General features: G+C 39.5%; 1 protein-coding gene across 2 annotated transcripts in view; it reads left to right on the forward strand.

The window, feature by feature from the left end:
* LOC131426659 (disks large 1 tumor suppressor protein) overlaps positions 1-17743 on the forward strand; it is a 64767-nt gene that overhangs the window by 34659 nt on the left and 12365 nt on the right. For both annotated transcript variants that reach the window (XM_058589537.1, XM_058589538.1), the window contains exons 7-8: positions 8113-8145; positions 8215-9038. In XM_058589537.1, coding sequence (XP_058445520.1) covers positions 8113-8145; positions 8215-9038 — 857 coding nt within the window. The remainder of the gene's footprint in view (positions 1-8112; positions 8146-8214; positions 9039-17743) is intronic.

The following is a 17743-nucleotide window of genomic DNA, read 5'->3' on the forward strand; positions in this document are numbered from 1 at the left end:
CTGCATGACTGATAATCGTGAGAATGATTTTGGATGATTATCATTTTATTATCATGTGTGAGTCATTGGATGGGACGAATTTTTTCTCATACTGTCTTCGAATGATCATAATAAGTCTGCAACAAAAAATGTCTGCAGCACTTTACAAGAAATCTGCAGATTTGCAAACAATCTTCAAGTTTGCAATCTTCAAGTTCGAGCATTCAGAAACGAACAGTCGAGTAAGAATTCATTGTTCATTAATCACTTCGTCTTTAAACCAAAGTGGGCAGAATCTAATACTTTCAGCATATAACGATAAAAAAACATAACAAACGCAAATATTTTTTGCTGATGTTTTCTCAAAAAATAGTCCTGAATCTGATTCGTTAACCCTTTCATTATAGTGACGTTGAAACGTCAATATACTTTTTATATTAGATTTCAGAATAGCAATGCTTTTCAATTAAATCACGCTTCAACTAGCGAATATACAACTAACGATTGCATTGAAGCTAGCTTGAAAAAAAAATTAGGATGGATTGTGCGGTATTAATTTCGAATTAGACGATTATTTTTGTCTAAGCTAGTCCATAATTTAGAGTGATGTAACCTCTGCGTTCAGTAGTTTTGTGGATAAATATAACTATTTTGAGTGCTACATTTATTTCACGCAGACTTTTTGTTTTGCTGGGATCAGGGTCACTTCGCCGAATGCCATTTCGCCGAAAGCCATTTCGCCGAAAGGGTAATTTCGCCGAATCCTCAAATTGTCCTGAAATCGTAATTAGAATTGATTTAAATTAAAGACAAACGACCTGTTAACCTACCATTGTACTTCTTGAATAATGATTGATTGTTGTACTCTTGAATAAAGATTGATTCATGAACCTCAGAAAGTAGTTCCCAAGAAAATTTGTTGACTATTAGCTAGTAAGCATCAAAGCAATTGCATAGGTGTATCTACTAGGGAAATGAAGGTGGTATTTTCCATTTATTAAGTGAAAATGAAAAAATATTAATGCGACTACGCCACATCGTTTTGGTTCATGTGCAAACAAAGCAAAGAAACCTAGCTTTGAGTAGACCGGGCAAACGAGGCGGTTATAGGTTTGTATGCAAGAGGCCACCGCTTCCGACGGCGGGTCGGCGGCCGACTCAGCTGGCGTCGGCTCGGCGGCTTTGTGCCGCCGAGCCATCTTGGCTTCGGTTATGTGACTGCGCCACATCAGTTATACAGGAGACATAACATGCAGAAGATATGAGCCTTACGGCGAAATGACCCTTTCGGCGAGATTACCCTTTCGGCGAAATGACCCTTTCGGCGAAACGACTTTCGACGAAATGGCTTTCGGCGATATGACCCGCTCCCGTTTTGCTGTTAGGTAAAATGATAAGTTTATTATTGTTTTATTCCGATTAAATCGTTACCGTAGTTTGAATATTTCTATAACAGACAAGAACTTTGTAATCGTTCCGGAACGTAGTGGAACGGTTTGTACGATCGCGGCGAATAGTCGAGTAGCTTTCACTTACAGTGCCTATAACCAGAGTGACGACTTCTCAAAACCGTTATGGTAACAATTCAAAACATTTAATCCGAAATGTTGGCAGTGTCGTTAGCATTACATTGTGATTGACAGGTCGTTTGCTCGTTTGGAACTTGAAGCTGTCGTTCCAAACGAACAGCTGTCGTCATTCTGGTTATAGGCACTAGTCGGACTATTGAGGAGCGTTGCCAGATCATTTTTACAAAAATCTGTATCCAGCTCAAAAATCTATCTGTACCATATCGGTATCAGAATCTCTGCTACATAAGTACCAGAAAAATGGCACAAGGGCTCAGTAAAGTAAGCGAAAACTAACGGACTTTCGACAACCTTTTCTCATGCCTGTCCAATTCCGGTATTTATGTGTATGATCTATTAATTATCGGTATTCTAGGAGAACATATCTGTATTGTGGTATAGAGGTCAAAAATCGGTATACCTGACAACTCCAGGATGCTTCCAACGTATAGAAAATTTTAAATTTACACAAGATTTTGAAAATTTGTGTTCAAGCCTGTACCCGACTGTACCCAGCCTGAGTAATAATAAAGTTATGTTATTCGCATGGAACGCCATTCGAAACATATGAAAACCGTTCCCGGTCTCTAGCGATGAACAGCGGTGCGATGATATGAAAAGATCACCTTTTTGGCAGGGCCTCTACTGTAGTAAGCGAACCGCAAGGTCCGTGCTGCCACAATCACGATGTCCTGATTTAGTTAACAGCTCTACCAAATATTGGATTTTTTATAGATAAATGAATCAATATTATTGTGGCAAATTTTTACTAGTTTTTTGACTATCCCAGGTCAAAATTTGCCCCTAAAATCATTAACCAACGTTTAATTCGAACACAACACATTTCGTTGTGGCAGCACTGCGCAGTGCATATACGGCTTAGGCACGCACACTACGAAGCAGAATACCGCTTGCCGACCGTATAGTCCATAATCGTTTGCGAGTCGGGGTAGTCAGTCGCATCGTTTGAAGAATATGGCAGTGTTAAATTACTGAACGGTCCGAATATGTTCTGCATCTTGCGCGATCGGAACGACAAAACTAGCAATAAAGTAGTGCTATGTGATTGAAACGCATTCGTCGGTAGCCGGAAGTGGTGCAGTAAAGTGAAATTTGTGTTTGCTGTGAGAAAGAAGGATGATAAAATTCCTCCAGACTACCTAGATTTTCTCCTTGACCAAAGTGAGTGGGAAGAAGAAGAAGGAAAAGAAGAAATAGAGCTTACCATGATAGGAGTGCAGTGCGCTTGTGTGGTGGGATAATGGGTGTGTTTAGTAGTGTCTATTAGCGGATGGAGAAAACCTGAACGGAGTAATGTCGAACCAACGAAAAGTGAGAAACAAATACGGAATTAAACGAATAATGGCTGGGTTTGCAAGAAAAAGCATTTGTTTTTGGATTGATTAGAAACAGTGACTTAACTGGCTTCCCTAAACTGGATATGGCAGTGTGAGAGCATCGTTTGACGTGTGCATAACTGTGTTTTTGTTGGAATTTGTGTGGAGCAGGGCTGTCAATATTTTGGCTGGAATATATTGGGAGCATTATTTTTATGTATTGAAACAAGCAAGTTTTTTACACTGTTAGCAGCACCTTGTTTGTTTCCTAAAACGAATTTTGTTTAGTTCTAGGTGATAATTTCTATTTATATTATGAAATGATATTTTTTCAATATAATAAATAAGATTCGACAACGACCGATAAGCCACCTGTCAGCATTCGATTTGAAATGAAATTCTAAATAATGCTGTACGCTCTGAGAGTTTAGTCATTACAGTAAACGATTTTCTCTTCCGTTCGGCATTCAAATGAACACTATTTGCAATGATTCACCATCAGTTGAAATTCCAAATATTATATCTGGCATCAAGGCATTCAACATATAACGTATGATCTCACCACTACCAATCACATTCGTTTACCGACAGATTTTTTTTTCGCTGTGCGATGTTTTTGACTAACACAGTCTGAAGAGTACTGAATACGATGATATGTGGCAACTGGCAACATATTTCATAAGTTCCATACCGTACTTAGGGCGGCAATCAGAAAAACAATTCAATTACACAGAACCTCACCAGAAACAGGGCACACAATTATCTACGATCGGAGACTTATCGTTGTGAATGGTGCGGGATTAGTTCCTTCCGGTTGTAGAATAGACCGGAGAGAGCTCTGCTAGTGACGTCAGGTGCACAGAGAAGTGCAGTCATGAATCGTTGCCGCTTCGCGTAGTCGTGTTTGGTATTTATTTTTGTTTATAATGAACAGTCATCAAGTCAAGTCATTCAGCGAGTGTTGCAGATGGTGAACCGTTCGTTTCGGGGCGTATTGATTGGATTGCCATCCGTCACAGCTCCTACCCGTCGCGGATCGATTCGATCTTCGTCTGAATTGATTTTGATCTGTAGGCAGACAGTTGGCACTGATATTTGCTGGTCGAGAGTTCGGTAGCGGTAGAAGCTGCTGGCGAGTCGAAATTAACGGTTACGAAAGTAAAATCAACAGGTTACTTTGATAACGAGAGAAAATTTACAAAACGGCATGGAAAATCGAACGAGGGGCTAATTATATAACAGAATCTGTCTACCAGTGCGGCAGGAAATGAATGAATTCCATCGGTGGAGTAAGGGGGGAAGTGGCTTATCACGATCGAAGAGCTTAAGGAATATTAATTAGATCGAAATGTGTCACATTGCACAAATAAACGAGACTACGATCGACCGAAGGCATCGAAGTGTTCGTTCGCATAATTTTCTTGTGTTTGTAGGGTGACTTGATTGCGACTAACGAGAATGTGATAATAGCTGACCGTACAAGGCCGAGATCCACCTTGAAAAATATGCATCCATACTAAGTGTGAACACGAAGAAGAAGAAAAAAAAAGAAACAGCGAACGATGATCGTCAGTGACAAGTGATAATTGTTCAAACGTAGTCGACCTGTCGTCGTATTGTCGCAGAACAATGACAATAACTTTAACCTGTGTCGTGTAGCAGTTTTTTTTTTATCTTTTGGCAACCTATGCCATGTGGAAATCCATTGTACTCAGGGCGCAGTTTTGGGTGAAAGAGAAGTCGTTTTTGTGAATGGCCTATTGCGATTGATAGAAGTCACGTTCTCTTCGACTGCCGTCTCCTACGCCCACTTGGATTGTTTAGTTTTTTTTTGCGTGTGTGTTTCTTGGGTACGAAGGCAAAACTCATAAAAAAAACTTCCAACCGGAAAGCTGAATGATCAAACCATTGTGCTTTGGAATGGATTAGTAATTATTGCAAAATAAAATTATTAGTTAATTGTAGCAAAAATATTTGAAACGGCGTAGGCTGAAATTATTCAATCATTTGTCAAAAATGTTTGTTCAGCAAGCAGTTTTAACTTGTCGGCACTTCGAACGTATAAATTTTCAACATTCACAGTGCTGATTATTTTCTCTTCAAGTTATTATGATGAAACCTTTTGCAATGAAATTACATGGAAGTGTCAAGTATTTTGAGAATTGATTTTGTTTCCCAAATTGGGTGAAAAAAATTAATCAGTGTCAAAAAAAGCATAATTTATTCCATTGGAAATAATAAATTTTTACTTTCTCTATAGAAAGAATAGAAAATTGCTGGAGAAACCGCCTTTTCATCAGAGCTCCGGACACCCCTAGTTTTATATACCATTCGACTCAGCTCGATGAGATCTGAAAATGTCTGTTTGTGTGCACTTTTTTAAAGATGTTTCTCTCCGTTTCTCGGAGATAGCTGTACCAATTTTAACAAACTTGGGGAGTTATTTTGTGTTAAAAATTAGGTTCATAGATCAAGCGGCTATCACTTCTGGGTCCGGAGATGTACTAGTAAAAATGACGTAACCGACAGAACGCATTTTTTTCTATTCGCACTTTTCTCAGAAAGTAAATATCCTTTTGGGCTCCCCCTCTGGGTACGTGTATGACTATAAGACCTTTTATTTTAATCTAAGTTTGTAAAAATCGGTTCAGTCTTCTCCGAAAAAAATTAAGTGACAATATTTGTCACACACAGACATTTGCTCAGTTCGTTGAGCTGGATCGAATGGTATATGACATTTGACCCTCGGTAGAAAAAGATAGGTAAAAAGAACAGCACAAAAACATGGTTTGTACATTCAGAAAATTTATTTGCGGAAAATTGTTTAAAGTTGTTTAAAGATATTTAATTCACAGAACATGTTTGATATGTTTCATAAATATACTTTAATAATGATATATCGATTATACCGAACGATTTTGGAAATAAGTTTAATTTGGGACTCGAATTTTTTTCGTATATCTACCTACGATTTTCTTGATCGATCTCATAATTCGCTACGATTAGGCAAGTCTCATCTCTCCGTTAGAAAACGAGTCTTACTTACGAGAACCAACAAATCGAATGTTATTCAATTTTTTATATCATTTATTTTATCCCGGTTTTAACCATTTTGGTCGTTCACCGGGGGAAATGATTTCTGTTTCGTACAAGCCGCTGATTTTGTATCTTTTCACATAAGAACGCCACTAGCGTAAGTTTTTTTTTATTACAGTGACCCATAACTTCCACTTACGCAACCCAATTCACAAAGCAAGTGCCATCGGTTCAGGAAAGAAGCAACTCAATATCATTCTTGTTTTTTTTCTATCACACACAGTAAATAGTTTTGTTTGAGATTTCACGCAACCAAAAAAAAAAAACACTGACACCTTTTGCGAGAAAAAAAACTAACCTGTTGATGTGACGATGCTTTCCAAAGCCCTGTTCCCTTTTTCAGTGCGGTGTGGGATTTTTGCTCGGCCACAGTTAATCCAGCCATTAGCAATTAGGTCGGCCTACTTCGTTTCGATAACCGTATGCATTCTTTTTCTTTCTCTCTCTCTCTTTCCTGATTATAGGTGACAGTAGTTTGAGTTAATTAACAAAAAAAAAAAGAAACAAAAGTCACACATTTTTGCTTGTTTATTACTTTCAATTCGGAATGTTTGTTCGTTCTTTTTCTTTGCATCATTGAGTGATAATAGTAATGAGTTCAATTAGTAGATTAATCAAATTGGTTCCACATCGCCGGGCCCGTTCCTGCTGTTTGTTTACACTTGCCTAAATGTTTAACGTTGTTAATGGACGAGGAAGCGTTGAGGAAGGTGGAAAGGGAAAAGAATAAGATTAATTCGTTACGCGGAGTGAATCGCTGAGTGATAATTGTTAGAAGCAAAAACAACAACAACAACAAAATCCGACAGCAGTTGCATAAGCAGTCGGAAAACAAACGTCAAGGATGACCACGAGGAAAAAGAAACGCCAGCAGGAAGGAGGAGGTTTTCTCAAAAAAGTTTCATCGCTGTTCAATCTCGATACGGTAAAATATATTGCATATTTTGTATTATTGACTGTTTCCATCGCTATGACTTAATGGTGATTAATTTCCCACTAAAATGAGTGATCTCATAGCACAGTGCACATCCCAAAGCTGGTTACCATTCGGTAAGCCGTTCTGCTTTTTCAAGGAAAGTTTATTTATAGCATGTGGAAATCAAACTGAATCATTGTCCCTTTCTTTAGCTTTAGTTTCAACACAAAGAAATGATTTGTGATCATCGAACAAACGAATCATTCGATTCAGTTTCCTCTTCGTAGAATTGATCACAGCCAACTTTGATTGCTCTATCTATTTTGAAACCGATGCCGGGACTGTTGAGATATGAAGCTCTGTAGCATGTCTCATTGCCGTGCAAACAAGTAGGACTTCATTCCACCGCTGCGGTGTTTGAAGCTGGGAGACTTACCTAATAATAATATTCAATAAAAGACAGAACAAATATAAATCGTACGCGTGCGACAGAACGCTTGGGTCGGCCGGTTGCAATCTAATCTCTTCAAATTTCATAGACTGTTCCCACCGGTAAAAGATAAGATTACCTTTGCCGGAGTAGGCTTCTTGTAAATCTGGTTGACTGTTTTTTTTCTGCTTCTCAAAAGTACCATAAAACAGTTCATCCGAAGTGAAGAAGCGCGCACAGTGAGATATTTATTCGTTTCACTGCGTCAGAATTTGTTTGAGGATTGAGGGGTTTCCGCTCGAAGCGTAGTTTTTGTCGTATTGAATGACCAAACATTAAAAATATCCCAAACACCACACAGCAGCGAGCGGCGGCTACTGCGTTCGGAAGAATTCAATGCCGAATCATGCGCGGCCTGCTGAGATCGCTGCAATGTGGGAGATGAAAAACGAGCAAAGATTTTTCCTTTGCCGATTTTTCGGATCGCGATTCAACGCGCGTCACGCCACGCAGCAGAACGGTTGAAGTTTTCAATGTGCCAATCTGCGATTGCGGTTGGAAGTTTCTGTTCCTTTTCTTCTAGAGTGCGACCAGGACGGGTACCTTCAGTCATGAAAGTAAGATTGATGTTTTTATCCGTAGTGTTTTTTTTTTTTGATTAGGTTTTTCTTTGCGTGTGATCTCCTGCCCCATAAATTAGCAAAGAATTTTTCGGTTGACGTTTTAACGAGCCATTTATTAATAACTTTTCAACTTTTCTCACATTCACACACACACATTTGACAGGTCAACACATCCAACTCAAGCGATGTTATTCAGGTGAGTTTTCCAGCGGCCTGCCGGGGTTCGTTCGTTGACTTACTAATTCAGGATTTTTCAAAATTTCAGCTCAATGGTGATGCTATCTGGGAGTACGAAGCGATTGCTCTGGTCCGTGGCTCAACTGGACTCGGATTTTCGATAGCCGGTGGGACAGACAACCCGCACATCAATCTGGATGCGTCGATCTACATTACGAAGGTAATACCGGGCGGGGCGGCCTACGCGGATGGCCGATTACAAGTGAACGATTGCATCGTTGCTGTAAACGAAATGTCCGTGGTGAATGTGACCCACGGGGATGCGGTGGATGCACTGAAGAAGGCTGGTGAACGAGTTACGCTGCACATACGAAGGAAACGACCGCCGGCGCAGGCGCCCAAGCAAGAACAGATCGATCTAGTGAAGGGGAATAAGGGGCTCGGGTTTTCGATTGCCGGTGGCATTGGTAATCAGCACATCCCGGGTGATAATGGAATTTACGTGACGAAAATCATGGACGGTGGAGCGGCTCACGTCGATGGCCGGCTTGCCGTTGGGGATAAACTTATAGCCGTTCGAACCAGCGATGGAGAGCGGAATCTCGAGAATGTAGTCCACGAGGAAGCGGTGGCTACGCTGAAGGCAATTACCAACAAGGCAACGTTGATCGTACAGAAGACCAACATTTTGCAGGCACTGGCCAACTCGATCGGGAACCTTAACTCCCTGTCCACTAGTGCAATGAATCAGGTCGGTCAGAGTGTGGTGGATCACGCCATGTCGGGCAGTGAGCTACGGTCCCACTCTCCCATGCTGGACAACTCATCGTCACGGTATGCGTCCTCCAATCTGCTGGAATCGGGCATGCCGATCGGGACACCGCGAGCCGTTAGTCATGAGGACATCACGAGGTGAGTCTTATTCTAATGTTTAGAAAATATTTGCTGCTCACATTGCAAGGTTTGTGGGCGATTAAACGCTAGATTTCCGTTGTTGGAAGGGCACACATAGGGTTCACGTAGAAATCATAGATGAAATATACAACAGAAGCAACAAAGAAATAACAGGAAGAAATTAAATGAAAATACGAGGAACCTGAATTTAAATTGCCTTTTAGCACTAGTTCTGTATCAAATTGGAAACAATAGCCAGTATCCTGTCCACGTTGTTTAAACGAAATGTTTCAGTTGGCATTTTACCAGTTCATCTTCATACCTGGCTAGACAATCAAAGGTGATCAATAAAATTTCATGTTTGTGCAATTAGGATTTGAACCATATCGCGAATGATTTTAACTTTGGATTAAAATTTAACATAATAACTATCGAACAATTTTTTATCAAGTAGTAATGTTTAGCTAAAACTACGGCCCAATTCAATGTTTGACGGGTGAAAAGTTATTTGGTTTTATTTTGTACTGAAAATAAAATGGTAACAAGTGGTATACTAAGAACGTAAAAACTTCGAAAAAAACTTATTTAGCTTGACAATGTATTTAAACTTAATATTGGGGTATTTTTTTTACTGTGAGCATGAACAAAATTGCAAAGGAGTAATTTTTACTCAGTATTTAAACGCATAATTGTTTTGCAATATTTTTTTTCAATGTCGGAAAATAAATATCGAACTGCCAAAAATAATTATGCACTCATGCAGGGTTAGATTTGATAACGAAAAACTGCTAACTGTTCGACTGTCAAATTTTAACTAAAAGTTAAAATAATTCGCGAGATGGTTCAGTAGTCAAAATAAATTTTGTTTTTTCAATAAGATTATACTACGAGCCCCAAGGCGAGCGCAGGAATGCACTATTTGGGTTTGAAAGTTAGTTTAGTTATATCGTTAACTCTAAAAGTCGTTCACAGGGAGGTGTCATCAATTCTCAGTTATTACAGATACACGAGCGACAATGAGATACAATGATTCTCAAACGTCTTTACCGGATGAACGAAAGGAAAAAGATATTTTCCGCAAGTTCGCAGTTCAACAATTCTATACATTTTATTTTTTCTCGAATCTGACTTGCTTCAGGTAAACCTAAGCTGATGAAACATAATTCTGGCAGGGTTGGTTGATTTCCGTGATTTTTTCGTGAATAAAAAAAATAGACTACGTAGACTTTGCAAAATCGCCCATCTCCCCCTCGTAGACAAACGTAGACTTTCATGAAACCCCCTTGTTCCTTTTTTGCCTTTCTCATATAGAAAGGCTATACAATCACTGCAAAAACCGACGATTAAGTCGAGGCCAGGAGGGCCAAATGTCATATGCCATTCGACTCAGCTCGACGAGCGTCTGTGTTTATGATAAATATTTTCACTCACAGATGAAAATATTTATCATAAACACAGTCTCGGAGATGGCTGAACCGATTTTCACAAACTTAGATTTAAATGAAAGGCCTTACGGTCTCATACAAAGTTCCGGAATTTTATTTGGATCCAACTTCCGGTCCCGGAATTACAGGGTGATATGCACCGAAAATGTGGAAATAATGCACTAAAAGATGCCATAAGAATATCCCAAATTTCTTTCGGACCAAACCCCTGGTTCCGGAGGTAGGGTGCTCAGTATAAAAGTATCAATTTCCGGAATACTTTGTTCATAAGTTACCTCTTTGTATTGGCTAGTGATTTTCTCTGGTTTGCTGCAGACCATGAGAGTCTGTAACCAAATAAACCATTGATAATCCCATAAAAGATCTGCTGCATTTTATTCAAGCTCGACTACTAGTACATTTTTTTTCCAAAATTCAAATCTTCATAGAGAATATCGTAAATAAATTGATAGGTCATATTAGTGTATGGTTGAATTAACCGAATATCACTATGCTGATATCCAGCTTTCGGATTCGGAAGTGCCGACAATAATAATCAAATATTATAAAATGGAACTCACTTCATTTTCTCACATATGATTGAATATATTTTCACTAACTTAACACATGGATCAATAAGTCCCGAGACTAACAATGGAAACAACATTTTTTTTGCAAAATTTTTTTTTTATTCATCAACATAATCACCTTTTAGGGTGATACAATGGTTCCAACGTTTTTCCAATTTTTCAATACCATATTTATAAAAAAATTTATCTTTCGCTTCAAAATAAGCTTCAGTTTCAGCGATGACCTCCTCATTTGAGCCAAATCTTTTTCCCTGGAGCATTTTTCTAAGATCAGCAAAGAGCCAGTAGTCACTGGGGGCTAAATCTGGCGAGTATGGGGGTGGGGAAGCAGATCAAAGCCCAATTCGTTCAATTTCGCCATTGTTTTCATCGACTTGTGGCAGGGTGCATTGTCTTGATGAAAAAGGATTTTTTTCTCTGCATGTGCGGTCGTTTTTTTTGCGATTTCCTCCTTCAAACGCACCAGTAAGTCAATATAATAATCACTGTTGATCGATTTACCTTTTTCGAGGTAGTCAATGAAAATCACGCCATGCGTATCCCAAAAAACTGACTGCTGCGTTTTCGGTCACTTCGGACGGCTTTCGCCAGCTGTGCGCCACTAAGATAACTGCCGCTTCGACTCTGGAGTGTAGTGATGTATCCATGTTTCGTCCATGGTCACGTAACGCAATAAATCTTTTTTGTTGCGAGTAAATAGCGATAACCTGCTTTCTGAATCATCGACTCGTTGCTGTTTTTGTTCCATCGAAAGCAATCGCGGCACCCACTTGGAAAAAATCTTTTTCATGCTCAATTTTTCATGAAGGATAGTAAATACACTTCCATATGATATCTGTGTCATCTCAGTAATCTCACGGAGCTTCACTTTACGATCTTTCATTATAATTTTTGTCCCTTCACTCACATTTTCCGGTGTAACGGCTTCCACAGGTCTACCCGAGCGTTCCGCGTCATTTGTGTCGGTACGACCACGTTTAAACTTGGCGAACCACCGACAAATCGTTGCTTTTGATAAACAAGAGTTCGGATAACATTTTTCAATCCATGTTTTTACCCATTAAAAGACAATGTTTTATCAAAACACGAAGCTCGGTTTTTTCCATTTTTTAAACAAACTACAAAACGGCTTTACTCCAACCTCGATAACTCAGCTGTTTCTGGTCGGATCGACCTAAAATTTTGACCCGTTTCAAGCAAAGGTTAGTACTCTAGAAAGACGTGGTTACTGGTTTACTACGAGCGCCATCTCTGCTTTAGTCTCGGGACTTCTTGATCCATGTGTTAAATTGAAATGTAGTGTATCAATGTAGTAGTATTACGAAACAGAAATCTTCAAAACTATTTTCTGAACTTTTTTTTTTAAAATATGGTATTTCGGGGAATTTCTGCTGCAATATTATACCAAATCGGTGTACCAGGACTTGGACGACGCTGACACCACGGTGGCGATGGAAAAGTTTGGGCAGAAGGTGTTGGTCTGGCAAGCAATTTGTACCTGTGGTTTGCGGTCGTCGATTTTCTTCACGAAGGGCACAATTAACGCCAAGGTGTACGATGAAGAATGTTTGAAGAAGAGAATGCTGCCACTGTACAGAAAGCATAAGGCTCCTCCTCTCTTCTGGCCGGATTTGGCTTCAGCCCACTACGCCAACTCCGTTCTACAGTGGTTGTCAAAAAATAATGTACAATTCGTGGAAAAGGACATCAACCCACCGAACTGCCCGGATCTTCGGCCAATTGAAAGGTATTGGGCAATTATCAAGCGGCACTTTCGGAAGGAAGGTACAGTGTCCCAAAACATGCAGGAGTTCAAAAAAAAAACTGGACAGCTGCCACCAGGAAAGTCACAAAAGTAACTGTGAAAAATTTAATGAAGAATGTCAAGTCCAAAGTGCGAGCGTTTCACAGAAACTAGGATTTTCTTCAATATAATCAGTGAAATGCATAAAAATGTAATTTTTCTACAGTATATCAAAAACTGATGTCAGAATATGTTTTTTTTTCGCTTGTTTATTCAATAATCAATGATGCTAACTACTTTTCGAAACACTCCTTAAAATCACGAAGAATCAATGCAGTTCCAGCCTCTTTTTACGAATAGCTAAGTAAGGTCTCTGGCTGTTGATCGTCGATTTTCGAGAAACAATTCCTTGATTTTATTGACGTGTTCATCAGTTGATGTTGATGGCCGTCCTGGACGTGGTTCGTTGTCAACGCGTTCGTGAACCTCTTCGAGCAACTTGTTTCGGCACCCAAAATTTGATTTCGCACACAAAATTTAATGGAGCTTTTTTGTTGAATAATTTCACTCATTGTAAAAATCGCTGATTGCGCTTTTAATACTTCGGAAAGACAGACGTAAAGCAAACACTAATGAACAATTTGACGTGACACTTGGCACAGATGTCGCTGACAGTCATACTAACCTAAAAACAAATATTTCGACAAACAAGGTTTCCTCATTCAGTAAAAACCATTCAAGCGAAGAGGTTGTGTTTCGATTGTACTGGCTCGTGAGTTAACGGCTGCTACCGAGACAATTCTAAGCTTCAGGTAGTTAAACTGCCCATAGCAAACGCAATATTCGGGGCGTTTCCCGACTGGAAAGCTAGCAACGAAGGCCATCCCGTTCATACGCACAGAGGTGTAGAGACACAGAGGTGCGAGAGCATAGAAGTGACGAGTCACAGAGGTGCCATCGCATAAAGGTGCGAAGACGAAGGGGTGCAAAGGCACAGAGGTGCTAAAGCAACCCAGTGCTGATCTACCAGGTACCAGAATTTGTACGCTGCGTAGGATCAAAAGAGACGGCATATATCGCGAGGTGCTACACTGCAAGCATCGCATTTGATCGCCACCAAGAGCAAAAGCACTGTACCTGGGGTCAGGTACAGCAAGTGCAGTGGTGTTCACAACGACGGCAGAGCAACTGAGATAGCAGTAAACGACAGAAGACTGCCAATTGGAAACAGCAAAAGACTGCCAATTGGAAATCGTTGGAAGAGCTTCACGTCGTTCTTCACGATAAAGGAACAGAGACATCAGCTACAAGGTAGATTTAATTTAATTTATTTTTTATTTCTTATATCTGAAATTTTACTAAACATAAGTTTTTATTTTGGTATTATTAATTTACAAAAAAAATTTAATGTAATGGATGATCTCATGGAAGATCATCCGAATCCGATTCCGGATACTAGTAAAAGTTTAAATACTCCGAGGGCTAAACATTATCCACAGGGTACCACTGGGCCATGGATAGTCTATCTTCGAAAAAAAGAAAAGATTTTAAACTTGATGCAAATTACAAAGGATTTGACATCACATTTCTCTGAAGTTAAAGAAATCTGTAAGGTTAATAGAGATAAAATTCGAGTTGTAGTTAACGACTTGAAACAGGCAAACGATATTGTAACCTGTAAATTATTTGCTATTGAATATCGAGTTTACATTCCATCGAAGGAGGTAGAAATTGACGGTGTTGTGACTGAAGCAAGTCTGACAGCAGATGATTTACTTAAAAATGGAGTTGGCCGTTTTAAAAACTCCATGCTTGAGGGAGTTAAGATACTCGAGTGCAAACAATTGTACTCAGCATCTATTGTCGATGGAAAAAAGTCTTATCGTCCCTCAGATTCGTTTCGCGTAACATTTGCCGGATCTGCATTGCCTAGCCATGTCTATATCGATAAAATTCGTCTTCCTGTTCGGCTTTTCGTACCGCATGTTATGAATTGCACGAACTGTAAAAAATTCGGACATACAGCTACTTACTGTAGTAATAAGTCCAAATGTATCAAATGTCAAGGGCCTCATAAGGATAATCTTTGCGATAAAGATGTTGAAAAATGTGTTTATTGTGGGGAAAGCCCTCATGATGATCTTTCAGTGTGCGCTGCATTTAAGCTGCGTAAAGACAAAATGAAGCTTTCTTTAAAAGCACGGTCTAAGCGCACATATGCAGAAATGCTCAAAACGGTCATACATGTCTCCCCTTTGGAAACCGAAAACGGTTTTTCAAATCTTGCGGAGCCAGAGGAATCTGACTCTGACGGAAATAGTGAAGATACCTCGTTTGTCACTCCTCAAGGGTCTGTTAAGAGGAGATTAACAAACCACAAAATACCAAAAAAGACACCTAAAATTATACCTTCAAAAAAAGATCCCCGTGTTAAAGCTAAAAAGCCAAATTTAAAACCAAAAACTGTGCCTCCTGGTTTGTCAAATTCACAAACCAATCCAGGAACTAGCTCAAGAAAAGACAATAATCCAGTGGGCTCCATTTCACATTCACCAACAGGATTACTGAAATTTTCGGAAATTGTAGAATGGATTTTCGCTGCATTCAATATTTCTGAACCTCTAAAGACCATCATAACAGCATTCCTTCCAATAGCTAGAACTTTTTTGAAACAGTTATCAGCTCAATGGCCAGCTCTTTCAGGTTTTGTATCATTTGATGGATAATTTATCATCCGCCGCAAATGATTCAATCACTGTCCTGCAGTGGAATTGTCGAAGCATCATGCCAAAACTTGATTCATTTAAAGTTTTGTTGCATAGTCAAAAATGTGATGTATTTGCTTTGTGCGAAACATGGCTTACATCAAACATAGCTTTAAATTTTAATGATTTCAAAATTATACGTCTCGATAGAGACTCTCCGTATGGTGGAGTGCTTTTAGGAATTAAGAAATGTTATTCCTTTTATAGATTAAACATTCCTTCGACTTCTAGTATAGAAGTTGTTGCTTGTCAAATAAACATTAAAGGAAAGGACATTTGCATTGCTTCGGTATATATTCCTCCAAGAGCTCAAGTTGGACAACGACAGCTTAATGAAATTGTCGAAGCCCTTCCTGCTCCACGTTTGATTTTAGGAGATTTCAATTCGCACGGAATGATGTGGGGTTCCGTTTACAATGATAGCAGATCATCTCTAATATATAATATTTGCGACAATTTTAGCATGACGGTACTAAATATGGGTAGCATGACACGGATCCCAAGACCTCCTGCACGTCCAAGTGCATTAGATTTATCTCTTTGTTCGACTTCAATTCGACTAGATTGCACCTGGAAAGTATTTCCTGATTTACATGGTAGCGATCATTTACCAATCATCATCTCAATTAGCAGTAACAAAGGCATTGCTAATTCAGTTAATATTCCATATGATTTGACAAAAAATATTGACTGGATTAAATACCAAAGTAATATTTCAAGTGTCTTAACTTCAATGGAAGAGCTTCCCCCACTTGAAGAATATGACTTCCTCGTTTGTTCGATTCTGGAGGCCGCAGAACAAGCCCAAACCAAACGATTTCTTGGTCCATCGTCTAACAGAAGACCTCCAAATCCTTGGTGGGACAAAGAGTGCTCAGATGCTAAACACGCGAAACAAAATGCTTTCAAGACGTTTTTAAAACGAGGAGGAGGAACTCCTCAGAATTTTGAAAAATTCTTGGTTTTAGAAACCAAGTACAAGAACATACTTCGGGTTAAGAAATGCAGCTATTGGAGACATTTTGTGGAAGGTTTGTCAAGAGAAACCTCAATGAGCACTCTTTGGAATACGGCCAGACGAATGAGGAATCGTAACGTAGGAAATGAGAGTGAGGAGTACTCGAATCGATGGATATTTGATTTTGCGAGGAAAGTTTGTCCAGATTCCGTTCCTACGCATAGCATTGTTAGGGAGTCTTCTTCAAATGATGATTCCATTGATAGCCCCTTTTCAATGATGGAATTTTCCATAGCACTCATGTCTTGTAACAATAACGCTCCTGGATTGGACAGAATTAAATTCAACTTGGTGAAGAATCTGCCCGACCTCGCAAAAAGACGTTTGTTGGAATTGTTCAACAAGTTTCTTGAGCAAAATATTGTTCCACCTGACTGGAGACAAGTGAAAGTTATCGCCATTCAAAAGCCGGGGAAACCAGCTTCCAATCACAACTCATATAGACCCATTGCGATGTTGTCCTGCATCAGAAAATTGTTCGAAAAAATTATTCTACGACGTCTCGACACTTGGGTCGAGACGAACGGTTTGTTGTCAGATACTCAGTTTGGCTTCCGTAGAAATAAAGGGACGAATGATTGCCTTGCATTACTTTCGTCTGACATCCAAATTGCCTTCGCTCAAAAGCAACAAATGGCATCTGTATTTTTAGACATTAAAGGAGCATTTGATTCAGTTTCCATTGATGTTCTTTCAGACAAGCTCCACCAACATGGACTCCCAGCGGTTATAAATAATTATTTGCACAACCTTTTGTCAGAGAAACGCATGCATTTTTCACATGGCGATTTGGCAACAATCAGAATTAGCTACATGGGTCTCCCGCAAGGCTCATGCCTCAGTCCGCTCCTCTATAATTTTTACGTGAATGACATTGACAGCTGTCTAGTAACCCCATGTACACTAAGACAATTGGCAGATGATGGCGTGGTTTCAGTTACTGGATCCAAAGCTATTGATCTGCAAAAACCATTGCAAGATACCTTAGATAAATTGTCCGTTTGGGCTGTTCATCTTGGTATCGAATTCTCTGCGGAGAAAACAGAGCTGGTCGTCTTTTCAAAAAAGCATGATCCCGCGCAACTTCAGCTTCATATGATGGGAAGAATAATCGAACAGGTTTTGACTTTCAAATACCTCGGGGTGTGGTTTGATTCCAAATGCACGTGGGGAGGACACATT

The sequence above is a fragment of the Malaya genurostris genome, chromosome 1 (assembly GCF_030247185.1).
Source record: "Malaya genurostris strain Urasoe2022 chromosome 1, Malgen_1.1, whole genome shotgun sequence".
Lineage (NCBI taxonomy): Eukaryota > Metazoa > Arthropoda > Insecta > Diptera > Culicidae > Malaya > Malaya genurostris.